At 38.3% G+C, this 27,369-nt stretch overlaps 1 protein-coding gene across 3 annotated transcripts in view; it reads left to right on the plus strand.

The window, feature by feature from the left end:
* Positions 1–27,369, plus strand: part of TASOR2 (transcription activation suppressor family member 2) — a 66,928-nt gene that overhangs the window by 26,380 nt on the left and 13,179 nt on the right. For 2 of the 3 annotated variants that reach the window (XM_019933205.3, XM_033852316.1), the window contains 14 exons: positions 202–293; positions 1,511–1,648; positions 1,782–1,912; positions 1,995–2,014; positions 2,115–2,214; positions 4,043–4,143; positions 7,729–7,832; positions 10,961–11,033; positions 11,131–11,193; positions 14,456–15,160; positions 15,475–15,762; positions 18,689–18,931; positions 22,746–23,613; positions 23,940–24,369. In XM_019933205.3, coding sequence (XP_019788764.2) covers positions 202–293; positions 1,511–1,648; positions 1,782–1,912; positions 1,995–2,014; positions 2,115–2,214; positions 4,043–4,143; positions 7,729–7,832; positions 10,961–11,033; positions 11,131–11,193; positions 14,456–15,160; positions 15,475–15,762; positions 18,689–18,931; positions 22,746–23,613; positions 23,940–24,369 — 3,356 coding nt within the window. Of the gene's footprint in view, positions 1–201; positions 294–1,510; positions 1,649–1,781; positions 1,913–1,994; positions 2,015–2,114; positions 2,215–4,042; positions 4,144–7,728; positions 7,833–10,960; positions 11,034–11,130; positions 11,194–14,455; positions 15,161–15,474; positions 15,763–18,688; positions 18,932–22,745; positions 23,614–23,939; positions 24,370–27,369 lie in introns of those variants that run through there. The other variant, XM_073801506.1, reaches the window with a different exon arrangement.

Below are 27,369 nucleotides of genomic sequence, written 5' to 3' on the forward strand. Positions count from 1 at the left end.
GAACAGATGTATTGTATCTCAGCTCTAATGTTTCCATACCTTTAGAATATCTCAAATAGTTTTTAAAAGGTAAGCAGTTTCAAAATAGTTTTTTAATGTTAGCATTTATTTGTCTTTTGTGTTGTCTTGTTCAGTTAAAGGTAACCCATGTGTAAATAATCTTTTTAAAGTGTAAATTAATCTATTTTTATACTTTTATAGGTGTATACATTTCCAAATACTCAGACTATCTTCATGCAAGACCTTGGTATCATGGGAAGTCTGGTTATGTTGTAATTTTTAATCTAATTAAGGTAAAGACTAAATGTGCTTCTATGTAATTTTTCTTTTAAAAATGAAAGATTATCAGTCTGTGATAATGTTCTTTGCAGATCATTTGCTACACATAGTCCTTGCCAAAGACAGCTATCTAAAGTCAGAAAAAATAACTGCTTTTTGCTTTCCTTTACGGACAAAGCTTTTTTTAAATTCATTTTATAGATGATCTATGAATATGTTTTTTAAAAAAAAGCTTCAAAATAATACAACAGGTATTCAGTGAAAAGCTTTCCTCTCACCCTGTCCCACAATGCCACTTTTTAAATAGTAAATAACAGAAAACAGGTAGCTGCTTATAAAGCAGTGTGATTTCAGTTATAAGAGATGAATTTAGAAAGCAACGTTCATTGATTTAAATTGTCAAAATGAGAAACCTTTATATATTTTTTTAACCCCTAAAACATCGAGACCTTGTTCACAGTTTCATGGGGCACCTGCAACTGATGATCTCAGAAATGTTTAAATGCCCTTAAATAGTCCAGTATAAATGAATCACGCAATTAGAATTTTCACTCAAATAGTAGGAAAACTCTAATTTTAGAGGTTGGGGGGCTTTTTGAGGACATATTCTGTGGTCTTGTTTTGTTTTTGTTTTAGCTTTCCTACTATCTTAAGTTCTTTGGTTATAAACCTAACACTACTGATTTTTTTAAGAGTGTGAACTCTTCATATTCCAAAACTTGTCCCCAAGAACTGGAGGGAAAGTAGCATTGCATTGGCTCATAGTCACTGCTTCCCTCCCTTACTCTTCCCTCTCCTGCTCTGTGATAAGTGCTGTAGTTCTGCCGCAGACAACGTGCCTGTCAGCTCAGGTAACAAACATTTTTTGTTTATGTCAGATTGTGCCTCGCCATTGGTTTCGTGCCCCCATATCCCACCCTGTCTGGTGGATACTGCTGTTTAGTTTTTGCCTATGTGCTCTCAGTCTTCCTTACTTTACTGCTTAGAAGCCAGCCCTGCCCAACATCATAAGCTGTTTAATGGAGAGAGGATACAGGTTTTGATTGCTCACTGAAGTACCATTTATATCATTTGTCTTCTTAGTATTGCCTTTGGTGGTCCTGTTGATGAAGAGGCGGGACCTTGACAGCAAACGTGTATATGTTCTTTATTAGGCTACTTTTAAATAAATCCTAGAGTAAGATTATTGCTATTTGAAAACATTTGATTAGTCTTAATATTTTCATTCTAGGGAAGAGTCAAGTTTGTGTCTGAGAATTATACAACTAACTATACCAGCCCATCTTCTGGCTATGATTGCCACGTGGCTGTAAATACTAACAGGGTTTCTCACAAGACAAGTCATTTTCGCACCTTTGAACTGAATCAGGTATAGTCACCTGGGAATAAATCATTTCTAAATCTAATGAGTTAAATTTTGGGGTTGGGTAGGGTTGAAATAAACTTGATGCACGTGGAATTCTGTAGTATTACCCTGATAATACTTATTTTGCTTCTTTCAGTATTACCTCTATGAACTTTCAGGCAGCACTGTTATTGAGCGACCCAGACAGATCTGTCCTTATGTGATTGTAGCTTTTCAGTACAGGGAACCTAAAAAAATGGCAGCACCAGCTCATAATCATAAAAGCATGTAAGTAATTATGTACATACTTTGTTTTACTGGATTTCTTTCCTTTGCTCTTATAAAATATGTTTCTTTTTTTTCCCCCTAGACTTGAACTCAAAGAAGATGGTAAGAAATTATTTAATTGGTTCTTTTAGCTGTTTCTTTAAGTAAATGTTTTGTTCATAAATAAAATAATCAGTTTCTTTCTTACCCTCATTTCTTACAGTTCTCATCTATCCATGGAAAGGGAAATTAATTATTCAAGGCTGTCTGATGTGTGATATAACTCTTTGGTCCTCTTACGGTACATTGGTTCCAAAACAACTGTAAGTATTGAATAAGTGCCTTTACTGATGCTTGTATAATTTTTTGATTCTCATTTTTAGGTCTTGCTTGTTGGCACTGGTGTGAAATACAGCAACTGTACTTGGTTTTAGATTACTCTTGGGGAGATGTATACAGCACAGGGCCATGACACAGGAGACCTAAATTCAGATATAAATCTGACCGTTGCCTTGAAATAAGTTAGTTTTATAATCTTTGACAAATCACTTTTTATATTTTAGTATCTTAATCCATTTATGGGAGAATGATCGCTCAGGCTAAGATGCTAGAAGTTTGACTTTCCCCAAGAAACAAATTGGACTTGCCTAGATAACAGTTGCAACAGATTCTAGCCACTGAATTCTATTAGAATCTTTATAAGGTTTGCAGTATCTAGTTTTTCAATTTTCACATGATTTTCCTAGACTAGTATTAGAGTAGCTTTTACATGTATTTACATTATGATGAATTACAGTATTTGCTTCTGCAGAGAGAACTGTGAAGGGCATTTTGTGATATCTTTTTGTTTAATCTATTCTTAGTTTGCACCCAAAACTGTTGAAAGTTAGACATGCTTTAATTGAAAAATAAAATGAAAACTGGTGTGCTATTAGAAATCATTTACTTTCTACTGGCCTTTTTTAAGAAGAGGGAGGGAATTTTTAGCCCATAGAATAAATTAAGGATTCTGTGAATAAATAAATGGGAGAGAAGGGAAAGTTCTTTCTCACTATAGAGTGCAACTAATAGGTATAGAAAGAGTGATGGAATTTGGAAATCACATTTTGGCAACATCATAATAATCAATGGAGGCTTGATATAGTAGGTGAAAGTTTGATGGTATTTACATATCTCGCAAAGGAAAAAATAAAGACTTTACAATGGAAGAAGCTACAGATACCATCTTCACTAAGTGGTTAAGTTAATGTCACCAGGAGAGGAATAAACATCATGTGCTTCCTGATATGATGCACAGAGAATAACACGATATCAGTCTGTGGTGCTCCTGCCAATCTAATCAGGAAGAAATGTTAGACATGCCCAGATTGAGGGACATTCTGCAAAATAAATGGTCTATATTATTCAAAAATATCAAGGTCACTGAAGATAAAGACTAAGAGATTGTTGCAGACTGAAGGAGACTAAAGAGACATACGTAAATGCAATGTAGCATCCTGGATTGGATCCTGAACCAGAAAAAAGTACCTTCTTTTGTTACAAGGGACCTTAGTGAGACAGTTGGCAACATTTGAATGAGGTCTGTGGTTAAAAGATTGTCCTGTATCATTGTTAATTTCTTGATTTTTGCTAATTGTTTTGTGGTTATATAAAGAAATATTTTTCTTAAGGGTACACATTAAGAAGTATTTGGGGGGAAAGGAGGCATCTGTAAGTCTACAAGTATTTAAAAATGAGTTTTAAAGAAGGAAAAGGTAGTCAGGGGAAATGATGCAAGTCTGGCTGCGGTTCATCCTGTGGCACTGCATGGTCGGCAGTCCCATATTATCAAACGTTCTTACGTAGTGTAATTTCTAGAAGATTCTCATTCCAATATGCATAATTCTTCCACATGTCTGGATATTTTGGTTATAACAGAAATGCATGCATTCAGAAAATGTGAACACATTTGCAGACCATGGTTTATGAGGTCACATACTCAAAAATCTATAATATTTATGAATATGTACATTATTTGATCTGGCGTTTATAGATTTAAGAATTTTTTGTGGTTATAATATTTTTGTTTGCTTTATATTAGAAAACCAAAACTTATGAAGCTGTAGTTTCAGTGTTTATTACATTACATGATATTGTTATTTTGTTTTTTAGACCACATGAACTAGATTTTAAGTATGTAATGAAAGTGTCGTCTTTGAAAAACAGACTACCAGAAGCTGCTTTTAGAAAACAGAATTACGTGGAGCACAAAGGTCTGTTCAGATATCATGGTACACTGCATGTCCTGAGCTTTGTTCCAGTTCTTTTCCACCCTCTCTTTCATACACACATGCACGCGTGCATGTGCACTCTCTCTCTCGCCCTCTTACTTCTGTTTTCCCTTAAGTAATTCTTAAAAGGGTCTTTTGTGAAAGGTGTAGAGTAGCTCTGTGATTCAGTTCTTGGGAGGTTCCCTTTCTACCTACTTTCTGGAGAGTTTATATCGTAAATGGGTGCTGAATTTTCTCAAAAGCTTTTTCTGCATCCATTGAGATTATCATGTGGTTTTTATCCTCCAGTTTGTTAATATGGTGTATCACATTGATTGATTTGCGTATATTGAAGAATCCTTGCATTCCTGGGATAAACCCCACTTGATCATGGTGTATGATCCTTTTAATGTGTTCTTGGATTCTGTTTTCTAGTATTTTGTTGAGGATTTTTGCATCTATGTTCATTAGTGTTATTGGCCTGTAGTTTTCTTTCTTTCTGACATCTTTGTCTGGTTTTGGTATCAGGATGATGGTGGCCTCGTAGAATGAGGTTGGCAGTGTTCCTCCCTCTGCTATATTTTGGAAGAGTTTGAGAAGGATAGGTGTTAGCTCTTCTCTAAATGTTTGATAGAATTTGCCTGTGAAGCCATCTGGTCCTGGCCTTTTGTTTGTTGGAAGAATTTTAATCACAGTTTCAATTTCACTGCTTGTGATTGGTCTGTTTGTATTTTCTGTTTCTTCCTGATTCAGTCTCGGAAGGTTGTGCTTTTCTGAGAACTTGTCCATTTCTTCCAGGTTGTCCATTTTATTGGCATATAGTTGCTTGCAGTAGTCTCTTATGATCCTTTGTATTTCTGCAGTGTCAGTTGTTACTTCTCCTTTTTTCATTTCTAATTCTGTTGATTTGAGTCTTCTCCCTGTTTTTCTTGATGAGTCTGGCTAATGGTTTATCAATTTTGTTTATCTTCTCAAAGAACCAGCTTTTAGTTTGATTGATCTTTGCTATTGTTTCCTTCATTTCTTTTTCATTTATTTCTGATCTGATCTTTATGATTTCTTTCCATCTGCTAACTTTGGGGGTTTTTTTGTTCTTCTTTCTCTAATTGCTTTAGATGTAAGGTTAGGTTGTTTATTTGAGATGTTTCTTGTTTCTTGAGGTAGGATTGTATTGCTGTAAACTTCCCTCTTAGAACTTTTGCTGCATCCCATAGGTTTTGGGTCGTGTTTTCATTGTCATTTGTCTCTAGGTATTTTTTATTTCCTCTTTGATTTCTTCAGTGATTTCTTGGTTATTTAGTAGCGTGTTGTTTAACCTCCATGTGTTTGTATTTTTTACAGTTTTTTTTCCTGTAATTGATATCTAGTCTCATAAAGTTGTGGTCCGAAAAGATACTGGATACGATTTCAATTTTCTTAAATTTCCCAAGGCTTGATTTGTGACCCAAGATATGATGTATCCTGGGGAATGTTCCATGAGCACTTGAGAAGAAAGTGTATTCTGTTGTTGTTGGATGGAATGTCCTATAAATATCAGTGAAGTCCATCTTGTTTAAGGTGTTATTTAAAGCTTGTGTTTCCTTATTTATTTTCATTTTGGATGATTTGTCTGTTGGTGAAAGTGGAGTGTTAAAGTCCCCTACTATTATTGTGTTACTATTGATTTCCCCTTTTATGGCTGTTAGCATTTGTCTTGTGTATTGCGGTGCTCCTATGTCAGATGCATAATATTTACAATTGTTATATCTTCTTGGATTGATCCCTTGATCATTATGTAGTGTCCTTCTTTGTCTCTTGTAATAGTCTTTATTTTAAAGTTTATTTTGTCTGATATGAGAATTGCTATTCCAGCTTTCTTTCAATTTCCATTTGCATGGAATATCTTTTTCCATCCCCTCACTTTCAGTCTGTATGTGTCCCTGGGTCTGAAGTGGGTCTCTTGTAGACAGCATATATACAGGTCTTGTTTCTGTATCCCTTCAGCCAGTCTATGTCTTTTTGTTGGAGCATTTAATCCATTTACATTTAAGGTAATTATCGATATGTATGTTCCTAGTACCATTTTCTTAATTGTTTTGGGTTGGTTTTTATAGGTGTTTTCCTTCTCTTGTGTTTCCTGCCTAGAGAAGTTCCTTTAGCATTTGTTGTAAAGCTGGTTTGGTGGTGCTGAATTCTCTTAGCTTTTGCTTGTCTGTAAAGGTTTTAATTTCTCCATCGAACCTGAATGAGATCCTTGCTGGTAGAGTAATCTTGGTTGTAGGTTTTTCCCTTTCATCACTTTAAATATGTCCTGCCACTCCCTTCTGGCCTGCAGAGTTTCTGCTGAATGATCAGCTGTTAACCTTACGGGGATTCCCTTGTGTGTTATTTGTTGCTTTTCCCTTGCTGCTTTTAGGATTTTTTTCTTTGTATTTAACTTTTGATAGTTTGATTAATATGTGTCTTGGCATGTTTCTCCTTGGATTTATCCTGTATGGGACTCTCTGCACTTCCTGGACTTGACTATTTCTTTTCCCATGTTAGGGAAGTTTTCAACTATAATCTCTTCAAATATTTTCTCAGACCCTTTCTTTTTCTCTTCTTCTTCTGGGATCCTTATAATTCAAACATTGGTGCTGTTAATGTTGTCCCAGAGGTCTCTGAGACTGTCCTCAGTTCTTTTCATTCTTTTTTCTCTATTTTGCTCTGCGGTAGTTACTTCCACTGTTTTATCTTCCCGGTCACTTATCCATTCTTCTGCCTCAGTTATTCTGCTATTGCTTCCTTCCTGAGAATTTTTATTTTCATTTATTGTGTTGTTCATCATTGTTTGTTTGCTCTTTAGTTCTTCTAGGTCCTTGTTAAACGTTTCTTGTTTTTTCTCCATCCTATTTCAAAGATTTTGGATCATCTTTCCTATCATTACTCTGAATTCTTTTTCAGGTAGACTGCCTATTTCCTCTTCGTTTGGTCTGATGGTTTTTTACCTTGCTCCTTCATCTGCTACATATTTCTCTGTTTTCCCATTGTGCTTAACTTACTGTGTTTGGGATCTCCTTTTCGCAGGCTGCAGGTTCGTAGTTCCTTTTGTTTTTGGTGTCTGCCCTCAGTGGGTAAGGTTGGTTCAGTGGCTTGTGTAGCCTTCCTGGTGGAGAGGACTGGTGCCTGTGTTCTGGTGGGTGGGGCTGGATCTTGTCTTTCTGGTGGGCAGGGCTGTGTCCAGTGGTGTGTTTTGGGGTGTCTCTGAATTTAGTATGATTTTAGGTAGCCTCTCTGCTAATGGGTGGGGTTGTGTTCCTGTCTTGCTAGTTGTTTGGCATGGGGCATCCAGCCCTGGAGTTTGCTGGCCATTGGGTGGAGCTGGATCTTAGCGTTGAGACAGAGATCTCTGGGAGAGCTCTTGCCGGTTGATATTACATGGAGCCGGGTGGTCTCTGGTGGTCCAGTGTCCTGAACTCGGCTCTCCCACCTCAGAGGCTCAGGCCTGACACCAGGCCGGAGCACCAAGACCAACCATGTCAGCCACACGGTGGGTCTAGGGAGAAACGGAATTTTTCACAATAGCATTTTAAAATAGGAAATGTTCTGTGTTTCTGGTTTTCTTCACAGTCTGTTGCCAAGATATGTGCTTCAATATGTATGAGGTGGAACTATCCAACAAACAAGGGGAAAAAGTAGATAAACTAACAGAGTACATTAAAAGGGAGCAATTGGTAAGAATCATCAGTTTAAAATATTATTATTATGTTTTCCTTAAATTGAGAAATTGATATCTATTTATTAGTTGGCTCTGCCTAGATTGAATTGTTTTAGCTTGCTTAAAAGGATTTTTTTTTTTTTTTTTTTTTTTTGGTCACGCCACACAGCTTGTAGGATCTTAGTTCCCTGACCAGGGGTCAAACCCTGGGCCCACAACAATGAAAGTGCCAAGTCCTAACCACTGGACCACGAGGAAATTCCCTTCAGAGGATATTTATCATTTAATATTTATTGACATGATATTTATTGGCTAACATATTCATCCCCTTTGTATCTTAGTTTACTTTTTCTGTGTCTCACTAGTCAGTTCATACTCCTGGTTTTAAGTATAGGAGGACAGTTTTTCTCAAATCCTTTTTTGTTGTTGTTTTTGTTTTATGATGGAAGAATTGAGTAGATCCCTAGTATTTCTGCATTAATCAAAGGAGATTGATTTGTGGGATATTTCTTTAAAAGTGACCCTTGTCAACACATAGGTGTATAAAGAAAGAAAAGTTGCTGCTTCTATTGTTTTCATAGCTTAGAAAAGCACGATTCTACTGAGAAATATGTAACATCCAAAGACCTCTCCACTGTGTTAACCAGGGCTCCTCGGTCTGAGGAAAGGAGTAGATGCTGACCTTATAGTGAGTGATTCCCAAACATCCCAAAGGAAACAGTGTGCGTGATGGAAGTGACCAAACAAGTCTGCTCAGCCCTTTAGTGGCACAACGGACTTATCCCCGTAGTAGACAGTATGAAACCAGTAAATTAACAGAATAGATAGGTGAGCTGCCTTGGGGGTAGTGTCAGGTAAGATGCTTGAGTTGCATGTAACAGAAATTCAAACTGGCTTAAACAATAAAGAGTTTTGATAGGCTTACTTTTCAGTTTTAGATGGTAAAGCAAGTTCAAGTGCTGTTTGCTCAGGACTCTTTTTCTTTCAGCTTCTCCCTCCTCTGTGCAATAGTTCTGTCCTCGGCTGCCAGGCAGGGCTGCGTGCCTCCTTTTTGCATCCAGAGAGAACCCGTCCTCCAAACCATGGCTTATGTCCTTAGACCAGTTCCATCATCTGCATGTCTCTCAGCAGTAACTAGAAAGCGAATGGCCCACACTGATAAGTTCAGGCCACTCAGAGCCCACCTTCCAGAACTGGGTGCGAGGTCAGTGCCCCCCATTCTGCAGTAAGGAGGTGCAGTGGGTGACACAAGATGCTGAGCAGATAACCACTGAATATCGACTGGGATTATAGGCTATGTGTTTTTGAAGTAGTGTAGTTCATTTTATATTTGGAAATTCAAAAGAAGGAAGTTCAAAGATACTTTCAGAAAATGCATTAGTGAAGGGTCTACTTGTGAGTGCTTCTGGTATTGAACTCAGGAGACTCGGTGCCCAGCTTTACTTCACAGTTTGTGTGTTAATTACTTAACAGAAATTACTTATCACATAAGGTCCTTCGCTCTCAGTGCTCCAGGCTGCTTTTCCTGCCTCATTTTATAATGAATAATCTTTACATATCGGTCTCCCTACCTAGACATTGAGCTCCTTGAGGGTAGGTATCATGTCTTAAGCATCTTTGACACCTTGGTGCCTGGTGTATAGTGGACGAGCAGTAAATGTCCCTTGTACCTACAACACTGGACTTCAAGAACAGTACTGAGGAAGGTCTCTTCTTTAAAAGGTGGTAAAGACATGTATGGCTGGATTTTTCTGTGTGTGAATGGAAAAGGCTAGAAGTAGATATTTCAAAGATTCTAAGATTTTTTTCCCCACAAAGGTTAAAATAGGAATTTTATATAGCCCTTTCAGCGCATAATTTGAGAGACTAATAAGATACACTACCTATTTGTTTTACTTGCACATATTTTGGAATAAAGAAATGTACAGTTTTAAGCAGATACAGGATTTTACTTTCATCTATATTACAAAACTAAAATTCAGAATAATGTAGCTAATTATTGTCACTTTTACTCTTTACACCGAAAAAAAATTTATCTGTTTGCTGATAAATACCAAAGATATGGGTATATATAACTGTTGATACATTTATTCAGTAATTCTTTCTTGAGTGCTTACTGTGTGCCAGAAGCAAAAAGACAAATAGTCCCTGCCATCAAGGAACTTACAAGACTATAGGAGACAAAAATGTAAACCAACCAATGCATAGGGGCTGTGATAGAAATGTTTGGACACTCACAATAGTGATTGTTCCTGTGGGTGAAGTTTCAGTCTCATAATTAGTTCCAATAAACAATTAGAAAAGACGTCTTTTTTTCATACTTGAGTTGTTGAATAATTTATTGATTTATCATATTTGTAGGCTTATGACCTGTCAATTTTTGAAGTATGTTTTATCACTTTATAAAGTGGTATATTTTATTGTTTTTTTAACTGACAAATTATTGTATGACATTGAATTTTATCTTTGTTAAGGGTATATAGGCTTTTGAAATGGTGACTAATGGGGAAGAAGAGCTGTTATCTCTGTGATTTAGAATGACAGAAGATGCCACTGGAGACTGTGGTAGAGGGAAAATAGAAGTATTTATTTTCATCTGCATTTCTTATAACCAGGGGACCTAATGATGTTATTTTCTTTTATTACTCATCTCTTAGGAAGCTGTAGAAAGGATTCTTTTAATGGATAGTATCTTCCAGTTTTTCTAGTCCCAGGATTCTGTGATATGTTTTGTATTAAAATGAGCTTAACATGTTAATCATAGGTCTGATTGACCTTGAATTTGTAGTGGCTAAATGGGAACAGAGCGGCTACTTAGCAGGATGAAATGTCCAACATGTCAATGAAAAAAATGAAAGACGTTGTTTCTGATTGATTTGTTATGTAGTTGAACACTATCCTAAAACTAACCCATGATGTTCTAGTTATTTATTATATGTAGCCATAACAAGGCCAAGATTACTTGAATGCTAAGGAACTTGCAGTTTCTGATACTGGGGACAAAATTGTCCTGATTCCCATAAATACTGACATTTCAAGAATTTTCTTCTTTAACTTTTCATGAGCTTAAAAATCACTGAAGAATGTGGTAGAGGGAGAAGGAGAGAGTAATTGAATCTTCTTTCTTGCTATTTTATGTTTAAGGCAATCATCAAATGCTTAGAAGATCGAGAATTTTTCATTTTACTTACGTCGTCAGCCTTTATGTCAGAAACAAGTAAGAACAACTTTTTGAATAAATGTTTTTCAGTATGTTTACTTTTATTGTATAAGATCAGCAACCTCACTTTTCTTCTGATTCTCATTCTGTGTAGGTTTTGGAGAGGAGCAGATGGGTCTTCACGGGTTGCATTTATTCCATTCATCCCCGTCAGCAGGTAAGGACCAGGACTGGCAGTTCACTGCACCTGTGGGCCATTTTTCAGTCCTCATCTTAAACTCTCAGCAGCATATGACCCTGGTAACTCTTTTCTTCTCTTAAATAACTCTTCCTTTACTCTCCCTGGTTAATCCTTCATCTCCTTTCTTTGTAGGCTTATCCTTTCCTGTCTGCTCCATGTTCAGATATCCACCTGCCTATGGACATTTCTTTCTACTTAAATGTCTCAGATGGTCCTCACATTCAGCATGTCCAAAACTGGATTCATTTGTTATTGAACAACAAGAGCTGGGAGTTGGTTTTATCATAGTCTCCCGTCAGTAGGACTTAAGGTCCTCACAGAAGCACTTCCCTCTGTCTGGACTACTTGTCTCCTTCCCCCTGATCAGATGATGTTGACCACCCCCCGAGCCAGGACCAGGAATTGCCTGTTAGGGGCAAAAAATATTGCTCCTGCAGTATGTAAATAGATATACAGTATATCTGTGGTATTAGAATTTCAGAGGGCAGTTAGGAAACAAAGTCTAGAAAGGCTCTCTCTGGTGGGAGTAGATAATGAATAAAATTGGAGGAGAAGTGCTGGTCTAGCCACTTACCCATAGCTGTCAGGTGTCAGTTTAAATATCACTTTATTTATTCCCATCACCACTTTTCCTTCAGTGAGGACCCCTAGGCTTTTCACCAATATAATTTAAATATTTATTTTTATAATTATTTAATGCCTGCCTTTCTTGTATTCTACTGCATCCCTACTGCTTAGAAATGTCAGGCACCTAAAAAATAATAAATGCTTGCTGAGCAAATAAATAAATTAAAGTAAATGAGTCATTTCTTTTTGTCATATGAGGAAATTTTCCTCATTGTTTTATAATCACACTGTGTATGTTTAAACATAATTTGTATATAGTATATAGTATTTATAAAGCTACAACCAACCCAAAAAAATTTTTTTAATTGATATTTTTAAATTGTATTCAGCTACTCAAAGCAGAGAACTACTGGCATTACCTGTTTGGAATAAGCAAAATATTACCAATTATAATAACATAATGGCAATAGCTGCTTGCATTTTTCAAGCATTTACTACATTGATATTCTGCTAGGCACAATTGATTTCACAGCCCTTAATAGGTATTTTTATTATGACCATTTCAAAGATGAGGAAACTGAAACTTAAACTTGCCCAAGGTCAAACAGCTGAGTCTGAGCAGGCTTCCAGCTCTGTTCCCACACTGCCTCCCTCCGTATGCAGGAGCTCTGCCTTTATTCTTATTTTTAGGTGTACACTACCACCTGAATAAGAAACATTAGTTCCTGTACCATTTGGTGTTGAACAGCACAGGATTTCTTTTTGAGTAAACATTGGATTGTTGTGTTCAATGTTCACAGCCTCCTCTAGTTCATTAAGACACTTTTCTATTTCTGGTCACTCAGAAATGTTCAGTGCTGTGGTTATTTGTTTTAAATTGAGTGACTCTTCGCTTAGCAGACTTAAAAAGTTCTTTTTCTTAGATTTCATAATAGCCTGTTACAAATCGTCTGACTTCTGCCTTTCCAAATTCTTGAAATAATGAAGTTGTCTAGAAAACTACTGCTTTATTGTGAACTGTTAGTAGTACCTAAGAACTTTGTCATGTTTTATTTTTCCTTGTTACTATCTAAATGAACTGCAGAGAAAGGAATTTTTATTTTAATGGCTAGCCACATTTTCCTATTTATTTTTATTTGCCATTCTTTTCCTGATACCTGCTCAAGTATAAATGTATTCAGCTAGGTGTTTCTTAATTTTGCAGTTACTTTTTCGTTAAAAAGAATGGTATAATTCATACTTCAGTTTAGTAGGCACCAAAGGTCTTTATTATCTGTGGGTTTTTTATTACTGATAAATTACATTTTCTAGGATTTTATTACCTATTTCTCAGTGACCTGACCTTTTCTCTTTTTTCCCTGTACTATTTTCCTTTAGGTTATTGAGTTGCTGAAAAATTAGCATTTCAGTCAGAGAGTGAACCAGGGAGAGGAAGTAAAATACAGACTAGTCAGTCTAGTTACATAATATTAAAAAATTTCATTTGATAGAGAAGGTGATGATATATATACCAGTAGTTACCATGAGACTTGGGGGTTACTTAGGGTTTACTTTCTTTTAGTTCAGCTGGTTTGTGTTGTAACTCTAGTTTCTTCCAGTTTTATTGAGATATTATATAATTGACATACAGCACTATATAAGTTTAGGGTTTACCAGCATAAAGATTTGACTTACATACATCATGAAACAACTACCACAGTAATTCTAGTGAACATCCATCATATCGTATAGATACAAAATTAAAGAAAATAGAACAAAAAATTTTTTCCCTTATGATGAGAACTATTAGTATTCCCTTTCTTTTTCTTTCTTTGGCTGCGTTGGGTCCTCGTTGCTACAGGCTTTCTCTAGTTGCGGCTAGCGCAGGCTACTCTTCATTGCAGTGCATATGCTTCTCATTGTGGTGGCTTCTATTGTCGCAGAGCACTGGCTCTAGGCACGCGGGCTTCGGTAGTTGTGGCATGCAAGCTCAGTAGTTGTGGCTCGCAGTCTCTAGAGCGCAGGCTCAGTAGTTGTGGCGCACGGGCTTTGTTGCTCCATGGCATGTGGGATCTTCCCAGACCAGGGCTCGAACCCGTGTACCCTGCAAAGGCAGCTGGATTCTCAACCACTGCACCACCAGGGAAGTCCCAGTATTTACTTTCTTAACTTTCATATGTAACGTCAGCAGTGTTAATTATTTTTTATTATGTTGTACATTACATCTTTAGTACTTATTTATCTTATAACTGAAGGTTTGCACCTGTGACTACCTTCTTAAGAGAACTTGAAGTAGGTCATATAAGGTACAGATTAGATATATTTTAAAAGCAGAAAATGAGAATAGAAAAGTAATTCTGCCAACTCTAAATGCCGGTGCATTGAGCCCACGCTGGGCTCCTGGTCAGATGAGATGGAGCTGCAGGCGGGCCTGCCTTCTTCATTCTCACCTGATGATCCCATCTGAGTGACTCTTTTTTGGTTCTGTGTGTGCGTGTTTTCATATATATGGAGATAATATATGTTCATTAAGTGCATCCATAAGTCTTCTATTAATTGCTATTTAGATTACCATTTGAAACACTGTATCATATTTAACCATCTTGTAATTTTGTAACCTAAAGCGTTTTTTCCTGCATGTTTTTGAAAAAAAAAGAACTTTGGGTTTTTAATACATGTGTATATATTTTAGGGCTGAAAGACTTGAAAGTTGAAGATGACATCTCATTGAAGGTGGTACCTATTTTACCTGCCCTTAATTGTGCCCTGCTGGAAGCAAAGAAATCATTTTCTGAAAAAGGAATCTGTCTAAACACATTAGTAAAGCATAATCTCCAAGAACTGTACAAGGTGGACAAAAGTCCTTCATTGACTGCTGCTTCTCAGGATGGAATTAAAGAGACTGCATTCTTTGGCAAAGTGTCCAGTGGTTTTGACATGACTCCTCCAGCTGAAAAGTGCCCTTTACAGTCTTTAACTCAGTTGAGATCTTATTTTTCAAATCCTAATGGGTACATTTTGGAAGTATCTACTGCACTAGACTTATTGGCAGAGTGTCCTCAGTCTCCGTGTATTTCAGATGGAATTTGTGATGCTGGATTTTCTTTAGTTATGACTCCAGATGCTGAATTTCACGACTCAGAGGCAGAAGTAAGAAAAGAAACAGAAACACAAAAGAATTCTGAAGAGATGTTTAAAGCAAGGCAGGGAGCTCTGGTCCCATTAAGTCCAGCATCAAATCTGAGAGTTCAGCCTAAGAGAAAAGCAGGCACGCTGCCCGTGGTACAGAGTAAAAGGGTGAAGTTGTGCCGTCCCTTTCCCAGAAGAACTCCTGCTGGAGCAAACAAGCGTCCAGACTCTCCCACAACTCTCAAGTTTCCTCAGAAAAGAGAAAACGGTAAGCATGGTCTGTATGGATTTTCAGATGAGCAATTAGTAATAACTGTTGTGTGTTAACCCTGTTCCTGTGTGACCATCCTGGACTGTAGCTTGACAGTGTCCGTTAGCTCTCTCCAGGTGATCTGTGTGCATGCTAAGGTTGGAGAAGCACTAGTCTAGATAACATGAAAATCAAGAAATAGGACAAAAGCCCGCCCACCAAAAGCTTGTATTTCACTTGTAAAACTGCTCAAATCATCACTCAGTTGTTTACTTACCTGTCTAAGAAATAAGGTATTTCAGATGGAATTTGTGATGCTGGATTTTCTTTAGTTATGACTCCAGATCCTGAATTTCACGACTCAGCGGCAGAAGTAAGAAAAGAAACAGAAACACAAAAGAATTCTGAAGAGATGTTTAAAGCAAGGCAGGGAGCTCTGGTCCCATTAAGTCCAGCATCAAATCTGAGAGTTCAGCCTAAGAGAAAAGCAGGCACGCTGCCCGTGGTACGGAGTAAAAGGGTGAAGTTGTGCCGTCCCTTTCCCAGAAGAACTCCTGCTGGAGCAAACAAGCGTCCAGACTCTCCCACAACTCTCAAGTTTCCTCAGAAAAGAGAAAACGGTAAGCATGGTCTGTATGGATTTTCAGATGAGCAATTAGTAATAACTGTTGTGTGTTAGCCCTGTTCCTGTGTGACCATCCTGGACTGTAGCTTGACAGTGTCCGTTAGCTCTCTCCAGGTGATCTGTGTGCATGCTAAGGTTGGAGAAGCACTAGTCTAGATAACATGAAATTCAAGAAATAGGACAAAAGCCCACCCACCGAAAGCTTGTATTTCACTTGTAAAACTGCTCAAATCATCACTCAGTTATTTACTTACCTGTCTAAGAAATAAGGTCATTCAGTTTCTGAACTGTCCTTGGACAAAGTCGAGTGGAAGAAGAGGATCTGCTAAAATCAGGCACACTAAGAACAGATGGCAAAAACTGATAAGTGATAGTCTGAACATGTTTAAAGAGGGGGGAAAGTGCCTGGACTCTCCCAGAACTAGAGCATCCTGGGGCAGAATTTCTAATCCTTTGTGTGTTTTAAAAGTGGTCGTCTGGATCCTACTACAGACCTACTGAAACAAGGTCCAGTGGCCTCGAGACATATATATTGAAACAGTTCCTCAAGTGGTTTTGTTGCCCCCTGAAAACTGAGGGAGAATCAGCGTCCAGAGCCATTTAATGTTAGTCAAATGCACTTCAGTGAACAGAGCACAACAAATAACACAATTTTGGCTGAGAGTCATCTCAGATTACGTGTGGTGTATTTTGTTTAAAACTAGGGAACTTATGCTCTATGACCCCTTAGAGAAGAGGTGAGCAGACTTGGGCCAAAGGGCCCCTCAGGCATTACCTGTTGTCTCTGTACTTCACTGCGCTGGCACAGGTGGGCGGCTGTGACTGAGGTCTGGCCCTTCACAGAAAAAATTTGCCAACCCTATCTATAGTATTTTGAATTTAAAAATTCTGATGCCTAAAGAAGAAACATCGGAGGTGTGTGGATCCCCAGGATCCTAGATAATTAAGATTTTACCCTGTGGTTTAACAAGTAGTTATTTCTGGCCAATTATAGTTTGAGAAATTGTGTGTGTATGTGTGTTTAGGAGGGTGGTAGAAAGAACGGCAGTATGAAGCAGCGACTCACACTCTACATTTCCTCACAAATTCCAGGCCAACCATATTGGGTTTCTCTCTATATGAACCATTTTAAAGGTATTAAATAAATTACCTATAATTCAACATATATGTTGTCACTGTTTCTCAAGTGTGCTAATTTCATCCATTATAAGAAATATGTTTTAGGGATGTCCCTGGCAGTACAGTGGTTACAACTCCACACTTCCAGTGCACAGGGCATGGGTTTGATCCCTGGTCAGGGAACTAAGACACAACATGCCACACAGTGTGGCCAAAAAATGAACAACAACAACGATGTGATTAAACCAGCCAAGATGACTAAATATAATACCACAAAAGCTCAAAAAAAAAAAAAAGAAAAGAAATACGTTGTATATTGTAGTCCAGTACACACAAATTCATACATTACTGAAATAGAAATTTCAGGGAGCATTTACCCTAACTATGTGTAATACAATCTGATATCTTCTGTTTCATTTAATAAAGAATTCTGGTTGCAACCCATTAAGTTTATTTTATAATACACCCATGGATTATTGCATGCAGTTTGAGAAACATGTCACTGAGTGATGCAAATAAGCAGGGCAGTCCCTGCAGGATCACCTGTTTTGTGTTTCTCCTTTTCCTCGCAGGACCTAGGTTGTGAGAGATGTTCCCCTCCTGCCCATGCAGATGTTACGCTTCCCCTAGTCTTGATCATCTCATCTTATTTTCTTTCTCTTCTTAATTTAGTCTTAACAGTTTTCCTGCTTGACTTATATTTTGCCTTTTTTTATGCTAAAAATTTTAGAAATTGTAACCGGTATAAAATCAGAAGTCTTACTCTAAAAGCAAATAAAACTGCTGCTTTATTGCCTTTAATAGTTTAGTAGGGAAGAAAATAATTAGACCCAGGGAAATGTACAACATTAAGAGAGTCTAAAAGCTTTTTTAAAAAACCATTTGTTTTTCTAACCTTCAAAAGAATAAAATGAAATTGGTCTCTTTTCTACATTTCACTAATAACCATCACATTCTGAAACTTTAATATGTTTTCTGTTCTCAATCAATTAGAAATAGTATTTTCCATATAATGTGATTTTAAAATATTTGCAAACATTCACATGTGTGATTATTTTATATAGTCAATGGGGAAAACGTTTTCACGGGGAACATTTATTAACTTTTTTTTAACTCTTAAAGGATTGAAACACTTTCTGCGTGTGATACAAGCAGGTTGTTAATAGTTTTTTCTCCTCATGTGCCTCCACCTTTAGTTCTTTCCTTCCTTCCCTGTGAGAGGTAAAGCTGAGCATTTTGTAAGAGAAATGAGCAATTATAATAGATTTATAGGAAGTTAAATCAGAAGAGGACTTTCTTCAATGTACCTTCCTCTGTCTTAAGAGATGATTTTTCAGGCAGTGTTAAAGCTTTGATATTTAGGTGTAGTGAAGGAAAATATGTAAGATGGCTCTTTGTGAACCTACAGTCTCTTCTCTACATTGTGATCATGGTTTTAACCATATGGCTTTATGGGAGCTGTGTCGCTTTTGTGTAAATTGAATTATCCGTCACCCTGTGCTGTGAACTAGCATGTTCAGCCTTACCTGCCACATCAGTCAGCAAAGATTATGGAATCTTTTTAAAAAATTAAGTCATGCCTTGTTTTTATAAAGTTATTACTCGGATATTTTTCTCCTAATCCTAATTAGGGATACAGACCAACACTTAGCAAGTTCAAAAATCTTTTAATGAAATACCCCAAATTTTATATTTTGTTCCCCATTATTAAAGTTTCCCCCCCAAAACAAATCAAAGGAAAGCTATGCTGATAAATATGTGAGCCCCCTACCCCTTAAAAAACGGTGTCTTTTCTGCATAAGGTGCTGAAGTGCTGACTGCACAGTTTGTACAGACAACCAAATTGGATTGGAAAAACCAAGAAGCTCCTATTTCTGAAGATGTTCCAGTGTCAACGAATGCTAAAAGGGCAAGGAAACAAGAGACATCTCCAGTCAAAACTGTTCCAAGGGCTGAGCCACCTGTGAAGAAATCTCCACAAAAACAGAGGGAAAATATAGTAAAAGGCAATCAGAATCCCAGAATCAGAAAGCAGCCACAACCTGGTAAGAAGTCCTCTTCCTGTAAATTTCAGCACCGTAATACAGACTAATCGAGATTATAAAATAGCATATTGAAACAGTGTAAGATCAGTTGAAATCTGTCACGTTCTTATGGTCTTCTTTAGTTCAGACACTGACGGGACAAGTAACTTGGTTTCCCATTGTGAATAAATTAGAAAGTGCAAAGATTCATACCTTCACTAAATAGACCCTACTTTTCATTCTGCAGAAAGCCTGAACGTGAACTGTTTAGCAGAGTTAAAGTATAAATGGCCTTTTTTAATGACTAAATTCACAAGCAAGTAGCATCTGGCAGTATTTTTCTGAACCATAATCAGTTATAAAAAGGATATTATAAGTTTGTCCAGAGGGAACTGTAAAGACATGGTTCAAAGCAGTCAGTAATCCCGAATCCTGTATTTCATTTGTATTTTTTCTTGTTTTTTTTTTTTGTTTTTTTTTTTTCGGTATGCGGGCCTCTCACTGCTGTGGCCTCTCCCGTTGTGGAGCACAGGCTCCAGACGCACAGGCTCAGCAGCCATGGCTCACGGGCCCAGCCGCTCCGCGGCATGCGGGATCTTCCCGGACCGGGGCACGAACCCGTGTACCCTGCATCGGCAGGCAGACTCTCAACCACTACGCCACCAGGGAAGCCCCTCCCTGTATTTGGTTTTAAAAGGCATTAAATTAATTTTAAAAGCAGTTTTACTTTTCTACTTCTACTTGTGCGGAAGTGAATAACCAAGTCTCCTTCTGTGAGCCAGCAGCTGACTGCTAGTTCCGTGTTCCACCTGCTGGAACCTCCTCGTTGCTGGCACGTTCCCTCATCACCGCGGACCTCACTTTTCTCCCAGCTCCATGTCCCTCTTCGCACCCGTCTCTCTGAGTAGAGTGCAGCTCCACCAAGCTGCAAAATCTATACATTTTACAGTATCTTCAGTATTGAGTCCTACTGTGTTGTATGTGTGGTGGTGTTTTTTGTTTAGAAAAACCTTCATTTCCTCATATCTCTGTATTTCCATCAATTTTCTGTCTAATCTCATGATTCTACTTTCTCTCATCTACCTTTAGGTTTTTTAAAAGCCTCAAATTTAGTGGAATTCAGGGAAAGAAACTCTTGTTTTGTTGGGGTGATGGTATTATGGATGAGCTTGGTTTTTTCTTTCCTCATTTTTAAAAAAAATTTTTTCGGCCACACCTTGCAGCATGTGGGATATGAGTTCCCTGACCAGGGATCGAACCCACACTGCCTGCATTGGAAGCGCAGAGTCTTAACCACTGGACCACAGGGAAGTCCCTTTCCTCAGTTTCATTAATGTTGTTTATGGCTGAAGATTTTTCTGAAAGCTCCTTAGTCATATCACCGTACAACCTGTAGAGAGTCATACCCAACACAGACTCTCTGCTTGTCTCCCCAGGCAGTTACGAGGTGGTCTTACCCACGGGTCCACATTTCTCTCCTGCTGTTTCCCAATGCGTGCCTTCCCTGCCAGGCACATGGTGCCACCCACACGAACCATGCCTGTTGTCACCCCTGTGCAGTCCCCTCTGCTCAGCTAAGTCCACACGGAGCCATTTCCTGATGCTCTGATCTGTACTCATTTCTCCTTTTTTTTTTCATTTCTTTTTTGGGTTTTTGAGAACATTAAAGAGTTAATTCATACTATTTTCCAATCATCTGGTGTGTCTTGGTCCTGTCTTTCCAATTAGTCTGTAAACAGGATGAGTATAGATACATACATAATGCATTGTATTCCCAGCCTTGTCATTAGAATTCCTTGTGCTGAATTGGCTTCTATATACTTGTAGGCTAATCGATTAGCGGGAGGAGGTGTGCAACTGGGCATTGGCAGAAAAGTGAGCCCAGAAAATGAAAAGTTTCCAGAATGGGTATTCAGAAAGAGGCCGATTTGTATTGCAAGTGTCTGTATATATTGTGCAGCCACATTCCAAGTTAAAATTTTAAGATTACCACCTTTTAAATAATGTGTTAATTTTTCTTTTATTTCTTAATCACCCATGCTAATCCACTTCATTTCTTTTACTTGAAATATCAGAGTTTAAGAAGGCTCAATCCTTTTGTTGCTGAAACTAATGGTTTTCTGTCCTTTTTAAAGTTTTCAATATAGTTTTTATTTACTGAACTCTTTAATTTTTTATAATTTATTTGGCATCATTTTATCTATATTTCTTAAAAGAGATAGATTATCAGTATTGTATTTTTAATTAATTGAAAACCTCTAACAAGTCAGTTATTAAATGATTTACCTGAAATGACACATATTAAAATGAACCCTTTTTCTTGACTCAATACAGTGTTCTCTATATTCGACCTTCCTCATAGTGATACTCAGTGTAAGAACCATAGTATTTAAGGATAGAATGAACTTAGTGTCAGTAAACACATCAGATCCTAAAATGAATGTGTTTCCAGTACACCCGGAGGGTTCACGAGACAGCCCTCTTTGGGCCACTTTCTCGTACCTCACCCCGTTGGGCTTTGATATTTTAAATAAAAACTGGGCAGTGGTTGATTAATTTTACCCTCCTCACCATACACACACTCTTGTCATTCTGTTTGATGACCTCATAGGCCAGAGTTTTCTCTGTAAATGTACTGTCATTGGGCTTTGCAGACAGGTCAGTAATTTATTTCAGACCTGCTACTGCTAATTATAAAGAGGAGCACAGTTGGCTTTTCTGTCCATCCAGCCACCTGCTACAGGGACTCACTGCCCAGTATTGTTGAGAACTTTGTCCTTCATGATAACCACATTTTAAAAGGCTGAATCAAAGTCCTGAGAAGGCAAGTAAACCACCTGAGAATGTTAGTTTTCTGACCGAATGCCAGTGGGTAGATTTGAGTACCTGCTGTAAGAAGAATTATCAGTAGATGAGGAGATTTGCTTTTTTGCAGATAGAATAGAGAGGAAATATTTTTAATGCAGAAACTGAAGTTTTAAAACTTGAAATTAATTGGCGATTCTGAATATTCTTACTTTTCTCATTTTCTGTTTGTATCATAACGTATTATAAATATCATTATAACATCATAAACATTATAAACATCAATATGGTTAAAAATCATCTCTATTTTGAACTTAGGTGATTTCTCTAATAACTTGCCAAGGGAAATGATTTCTAAGAAAGTACATTAACCTTCTATAATATACACTTTAAACTTAGAAATTCTTAGATTCTCACTAGATTGTAAGCTCTCTGAGGGCAGGAGTCTTGTTTTCTTTTCTTGTTTTTGTTTTTTTCTCTTTGTATATTTCTTTAGCTGAGCAGTATGCCTTGTGTGTAGATCAGTACATGCAGGGTTGTTTTTTTTCTTTTTTTTTTTTTTGCGGTACGCGGGCCTCTCACTGTTGTGGCCTCTTCCGTTGCGGAGCACAGGCTCCGGACGTGCAGGTTCAGCGGCCACGGCTCACGGGCCCAGCCACTCCGCGGCATGTGGGATCTTCCCGTACCGGGGCACGAACCCGTATCCCCTGCATCGGCAGGCAGACTCTTAACCACTGCGCCACCAGGGAAGCCTGAGTACATGCAGTTTTGAAGGGTGATTTCTTTTTAAATTAATATGCACATTCCTTAAGACTTGTTCCTCTGGTAAATACATTATAATACATCAGGAAGTTGGACAAGACCTCACTCTGGTAATAAAAATTTAACATACAATTTATGCAACATATCAAGAGGTTTTTCTTGAATATGTTGACTTAACTGTTGATTTTCACTGAACCATAGTAATATGACAAAGAATTAATTCTATGGAAATCAAGTGTTATGTGTCTTTTTTTCTTTTATGCTGAAGCCAAAGGAGAAACTTCTTCACAGCTTCAATCAGAAATTTCAGATGGTCAAGAAGTTATTAGCATAAGTACAGCTCAACCAGAAAATATCACAGTGGCTCCAGAAGACCCACCTGAAAACTCCATTGTCAACTGTGACTCCCAGGCCCTAAATATGTTGGCTGATCTTGCATTAAGCGCTGCTACCTCTACCACACCATCCTCTGAGCCCAGAAACTTGCCCTGCTCCTCTGAATTGCCACAAAACGATGTTTTGCTTTCTAAAGAACATTCTTTGCGTGGTACATCAGACCACGAATATCATAGAGGAGTTAAAAGTCAAAAAGGTGGACCGTTATCCAAGCCCTCTGATAAGAGTAATCTGACATCAGACCCCACGGTCAGCCAGGAGGAAGAAAGCTTGGTTGCTGGCATTCAGGCCCCTGCAGAAGCCCAGTTGGCACTGCCTGAGGAAACCCTAGGAAGTTCCGACGCAAGCCAAAGCTCTTTTGTGGCTGTGGAGCATTCCTATGCCCTGCTCCTTGCAGAACATTCAAAGAAGCATCTACAGCAGAGAGGGGCCCCAGGCCCTGCGTTTGCCAAGAATGGCACAAAAGGCCCTGAAGCGGGAACCCCAGTGGGGAAAGTGATGCCATTTCGGCATCAGCAGGTCACCTCCCCACTGCAGCAGCTTTCCGAGGCCCCAGCGCTCAGGCGCAGGAGCAGGGTGCTGCCCTCCAGCCTGCAGGACTTCTGCCGCTCTCGTACCGTATTCAGCTGTGACGGCTCCTTTAAGGTCACTTTCATATGGGAAGCAGATTACGTGTTCAGCTTAGACAGCAAGTATACCAACAACCCCCTGGAGAAGACTGTAATCAGAGCACTACACGGGTGAGTAGGAGTGACACTGGATGAAAATGGATGAACTTTTCTGTTGAGATAAATGTAGCGAGAAGGGATACTTGCGCTAAACTCTGGGGAGGGAGAAGGAAGTGTGTAAAATCCAGTAACTTGGGAATAATACCAGGCAGATTCACTGTAATTATTTGTTACATCAACTTCATTTTTATTTTACTCATTGTTTCATGTTCATGTAATTTTTAAAATAAAAATGAACACAAAAACTAAGGTTAATAATTAAGGCACTTATTTATAAGATAATCAACTAAAATAGTCATTTTCAATGATTTTGGTTTCTTCTTTCTTTAAAATCTCAGGCCTTGGAATACTGATTTACCAGATAACATGGAAGAAGTGAGGCTTTTACTTCATATGTGGGTAGCTCTGTTTTACAGCAATCAAAACAAAGGCATACAATCATCCCGAAAAGTAGTAGAACACAGCAACCCAGCAAAATACGTGTGCATAAATAGCACGTTAGAATCGTTTGAATTCAGTGAAATTGAGGAGTCCTCCGGTGTAGAAAGGTGCTCCGTAGACCCTCTGTTGGAGACTAATGAGGCTCCCAGAGGTCCTACTGCCAAAGTGTCCTTCCCAGACACTGACCCCCTGCTTCCTTTCATGAAACCACCGCCTGTGAGAGGCTTGGAGCTTTGGGTGCAGAATGAACAGAAAGAAATGTTTGCAACAGCAGGTCATCCAGAGACCCCGGAAAGCCAGAATTTCATCTATTCTTGTAATAATGAGGTAGGTAAAAGCTGAATACTGTAAATGCTGGTATTATTTTTGAAGAAATTTTTTTTGTACGTAAAATCACATTCATAACAAGGAATTGGTTTCTTTAGGAAAGTGGATTCTCTAGCTATGTAAAGGATTAGAATGCCAGAAACTTAGTTTACAAAGTCTGGATTGTCTGCAGGTGGAGCTTATCTACCATCCTGATTGAAGAAACAAAAGTAGGAAAAAAATCGTAGGCCTCAGATGATCTGGGAGCCAACCATAATTATGTAACTTTTTAGTTGTATGATTTGGGGCAAATTACTTGTTCTCTGAGCTTATTACTTTTTAAAAGAGGTGAATAATACTTATTCTGTTTACCTATAATAGTGTTTATGGATCAAATGCAGTAATAATAAATATAAAAAATCTTTGATAAACCTTAAAGGAAACTAAAATTGAATATATTAAAAAATATTTTTAAAACCAAATCCTGAGGGCTTCCCTGGTGGCGCAGTGGTTGAGAGTCCACCTGCCGATGCAGGGGACACGGGTTCGTGCCCCGGTCTGGGAAGATCCCACATGCCGCGGAGCGGCTGGGCCCGTGAGCCGTGGCCGCTGAGCCTGCGCGTCCGGAGTCTGTGCTCCGCAACGGGAGAGGCCACAACAGTGACAGGCCCGTGTACCGCGAAACAACAAATCCTGAGACAGTAAATAAAATGCCAGACCTCTCATAGGTCTGCAGATAACTGTTTGTAAATATGGAAAATACACTTTGTTTCATTTCACTGTTCTCAACTGATAGGACAGATAATCGAATTTTTTTTTTTTTTTTTTTTTTTTTTGCGGTACACGGGCCTCTCACTGTTGTGGCCTCTTCCTTTGCGAAGCACAGGCTCCAGACGCGCAGGTTCAGCGGCCACGGCTCACGGGCCCAGCCGCTCCGCGGCATGTGGGATGTTCCCGTACTGGGGCACGAACCCGTATCCCCTGCATCGGCAGGCAGGCTCTTAACCACTGCGCCACCAGGGAAGCCTGATAATCGAATTTTAATTGGAGCAAATTAAAAAGTTGTATCAAGATTCTAAGTAAATGGATTGACAAAATAACTGCCTTTTTAAGCTTTCAGAGCAGATTTATTACAGAATAATTTTACATGGGTTTGGGCACCTTCAGTGCCTGTGTGAACATTGAGTTTCTGTACCTGGGCTTCCGTGAGGATTTGCAGGTCCAGGGGTGAGCCTCAGAGGGTCTGTGAGTGTCTGCAGATGCTCATCTTCATCAGAATGAAGACTGGTGGAACGCTGTGGGCCAGAGACTGATCTGAGCCCTTCACTCGCATTAGCTCAGTTAATTCTCACACGGCCGGGTGAGGTAAGGACCGTGCCACCCATCTCATAGGTGAGAAGACTGAGGATGGAGAAGTACAGAATGGCCTGGAGGCACATAGTAAATTGTCCGGCCAAGACTCAGATCTGGACACTCTAGCTGTTTCTCAATGTCTAATTCTGTGGATGTATTTATGTATATATATGCACATATGTGTGTGTTTATATGTGTACACATAAAATATATGTTACGTGTGTATGCGTTTTTTTTCTGAGGATGGCGTTCATAAATTTCATCTTATTCTCAAAGAGATACATAAAATCACTACCTTAGAATAAGAAAGTATTTATGTTTAGTCAGGCAGATTTTATTATTACATATATATTTATACACACACTAGTTTCTTATAAAGTATTTTTGGTTGTGGTACTTTAGTAATGTCCAATTAGGAATGATTTTCTTGCAAACATGAAAGAGTATTAAGTGGAAAGTAGAATGTTAAAATTAACGATTCCTAACACTTTCTATAGCATATACTTAGAAATATGTTTCCGTCATCTTCTTGAATACTGTACCCATACTTTAAAGGTGCACACACATCCTGTACCACTCCCTATTCTAGGGCAAACTAGGATTATCAAAGTTTTCATTTCACTAAGAGCACAGGCATGGTGAGATTCACGACTATGGCCCAACATTATCAGCCACAGTATGATTGGGAGGGTCATAGAACTGTTCTCAGAATGAGTGTACCATCAAGAGTTTTCTATGCTTTGTATCTGGCCAGTCGTGTCCTCTTAAAACCAAGTCTCAGCTCCTCCCTGCCAATTACTCAGGTCAGTGTCTTTCTTTAACTAAGGCAGAAATGTTTTTAACAAGAGATTTGAAACACAGGTCCTGACTTACAACACGACTGCTTCAAAATATGGCAGGAAACCTGTGACCGTAGTGTTCCAGAACTACAGGTGTAGGTCAACTGTATGATCAATCCACTTTACCATATTCTGAACAAGACCATTCTTCAGCCTTTAAAAAAAAAAAAGAAAAGAAACAGCCTTTTTATGAGGTTATCAAAATTGTCCAGAGGTATTTCTGTTACTGTTATCCTAAATCCTTTCTGGTACTGTTTAAATCAGTCCTTTTAGTTTAGTTTATTAATGCAAGCTGCACTGTGTTTTCTACTGCTTTGTTGAATAGGGAGGTATTAAAATGAGAGAGAGATTATGTCCAGTTATAAGCTAAGAAGACAGCTAAGGGGTAAGGGACCTTTATTTAACAGGATAGAGATTGATACCTTGGGAAAGCTGCTTATCAGTGTATTCTGAGTACAAGAGATAATAATTAGTGTTTCCTCATGGGAACATTCCAGATGACAGTGCATTTATAGTCTAATTGAAAGCTGGTGTTTAAAATAAGTTATTCTTTGCTTTAAAGATTATCTTTTAATCTTACTAAAAATAATTTAAATTAATTGAGCACTTTTTCCTCTACTGCTGCATTTCTGAATTAAGTGATGCTATTTAGCAAACAGTCTGCATTTTCAAGTCTTTAAATTGCCAGTGATCTAGCCACTTTTCTTCCCAAAAGTCCATTAAAAAAAAAAAAGGCTGTGCAACTAAGAAAGTTTTGGAGTTCTCGTGTGTGTGTATTTAGATAAAACAAATTCCTATTTGGGGGGTATTTTAAGCCTATCTAAGAAGA

This window comes from Tursiops truncatus, chromosome 2, assembly GCF_011762595.2.
Source record: "Tursiops truncatus isolate mTurTru1 chromosome 2, mTurTru1.mat.Y, whole genome shotgun sequence".
NCBI classification, from domain to species: domain Eukaryota; kingdom Metazoa; phylum Chordata; class Mammalia; order Artiodactyla; family Delphinidae; genus Tursiops; species Tursiops truncatus.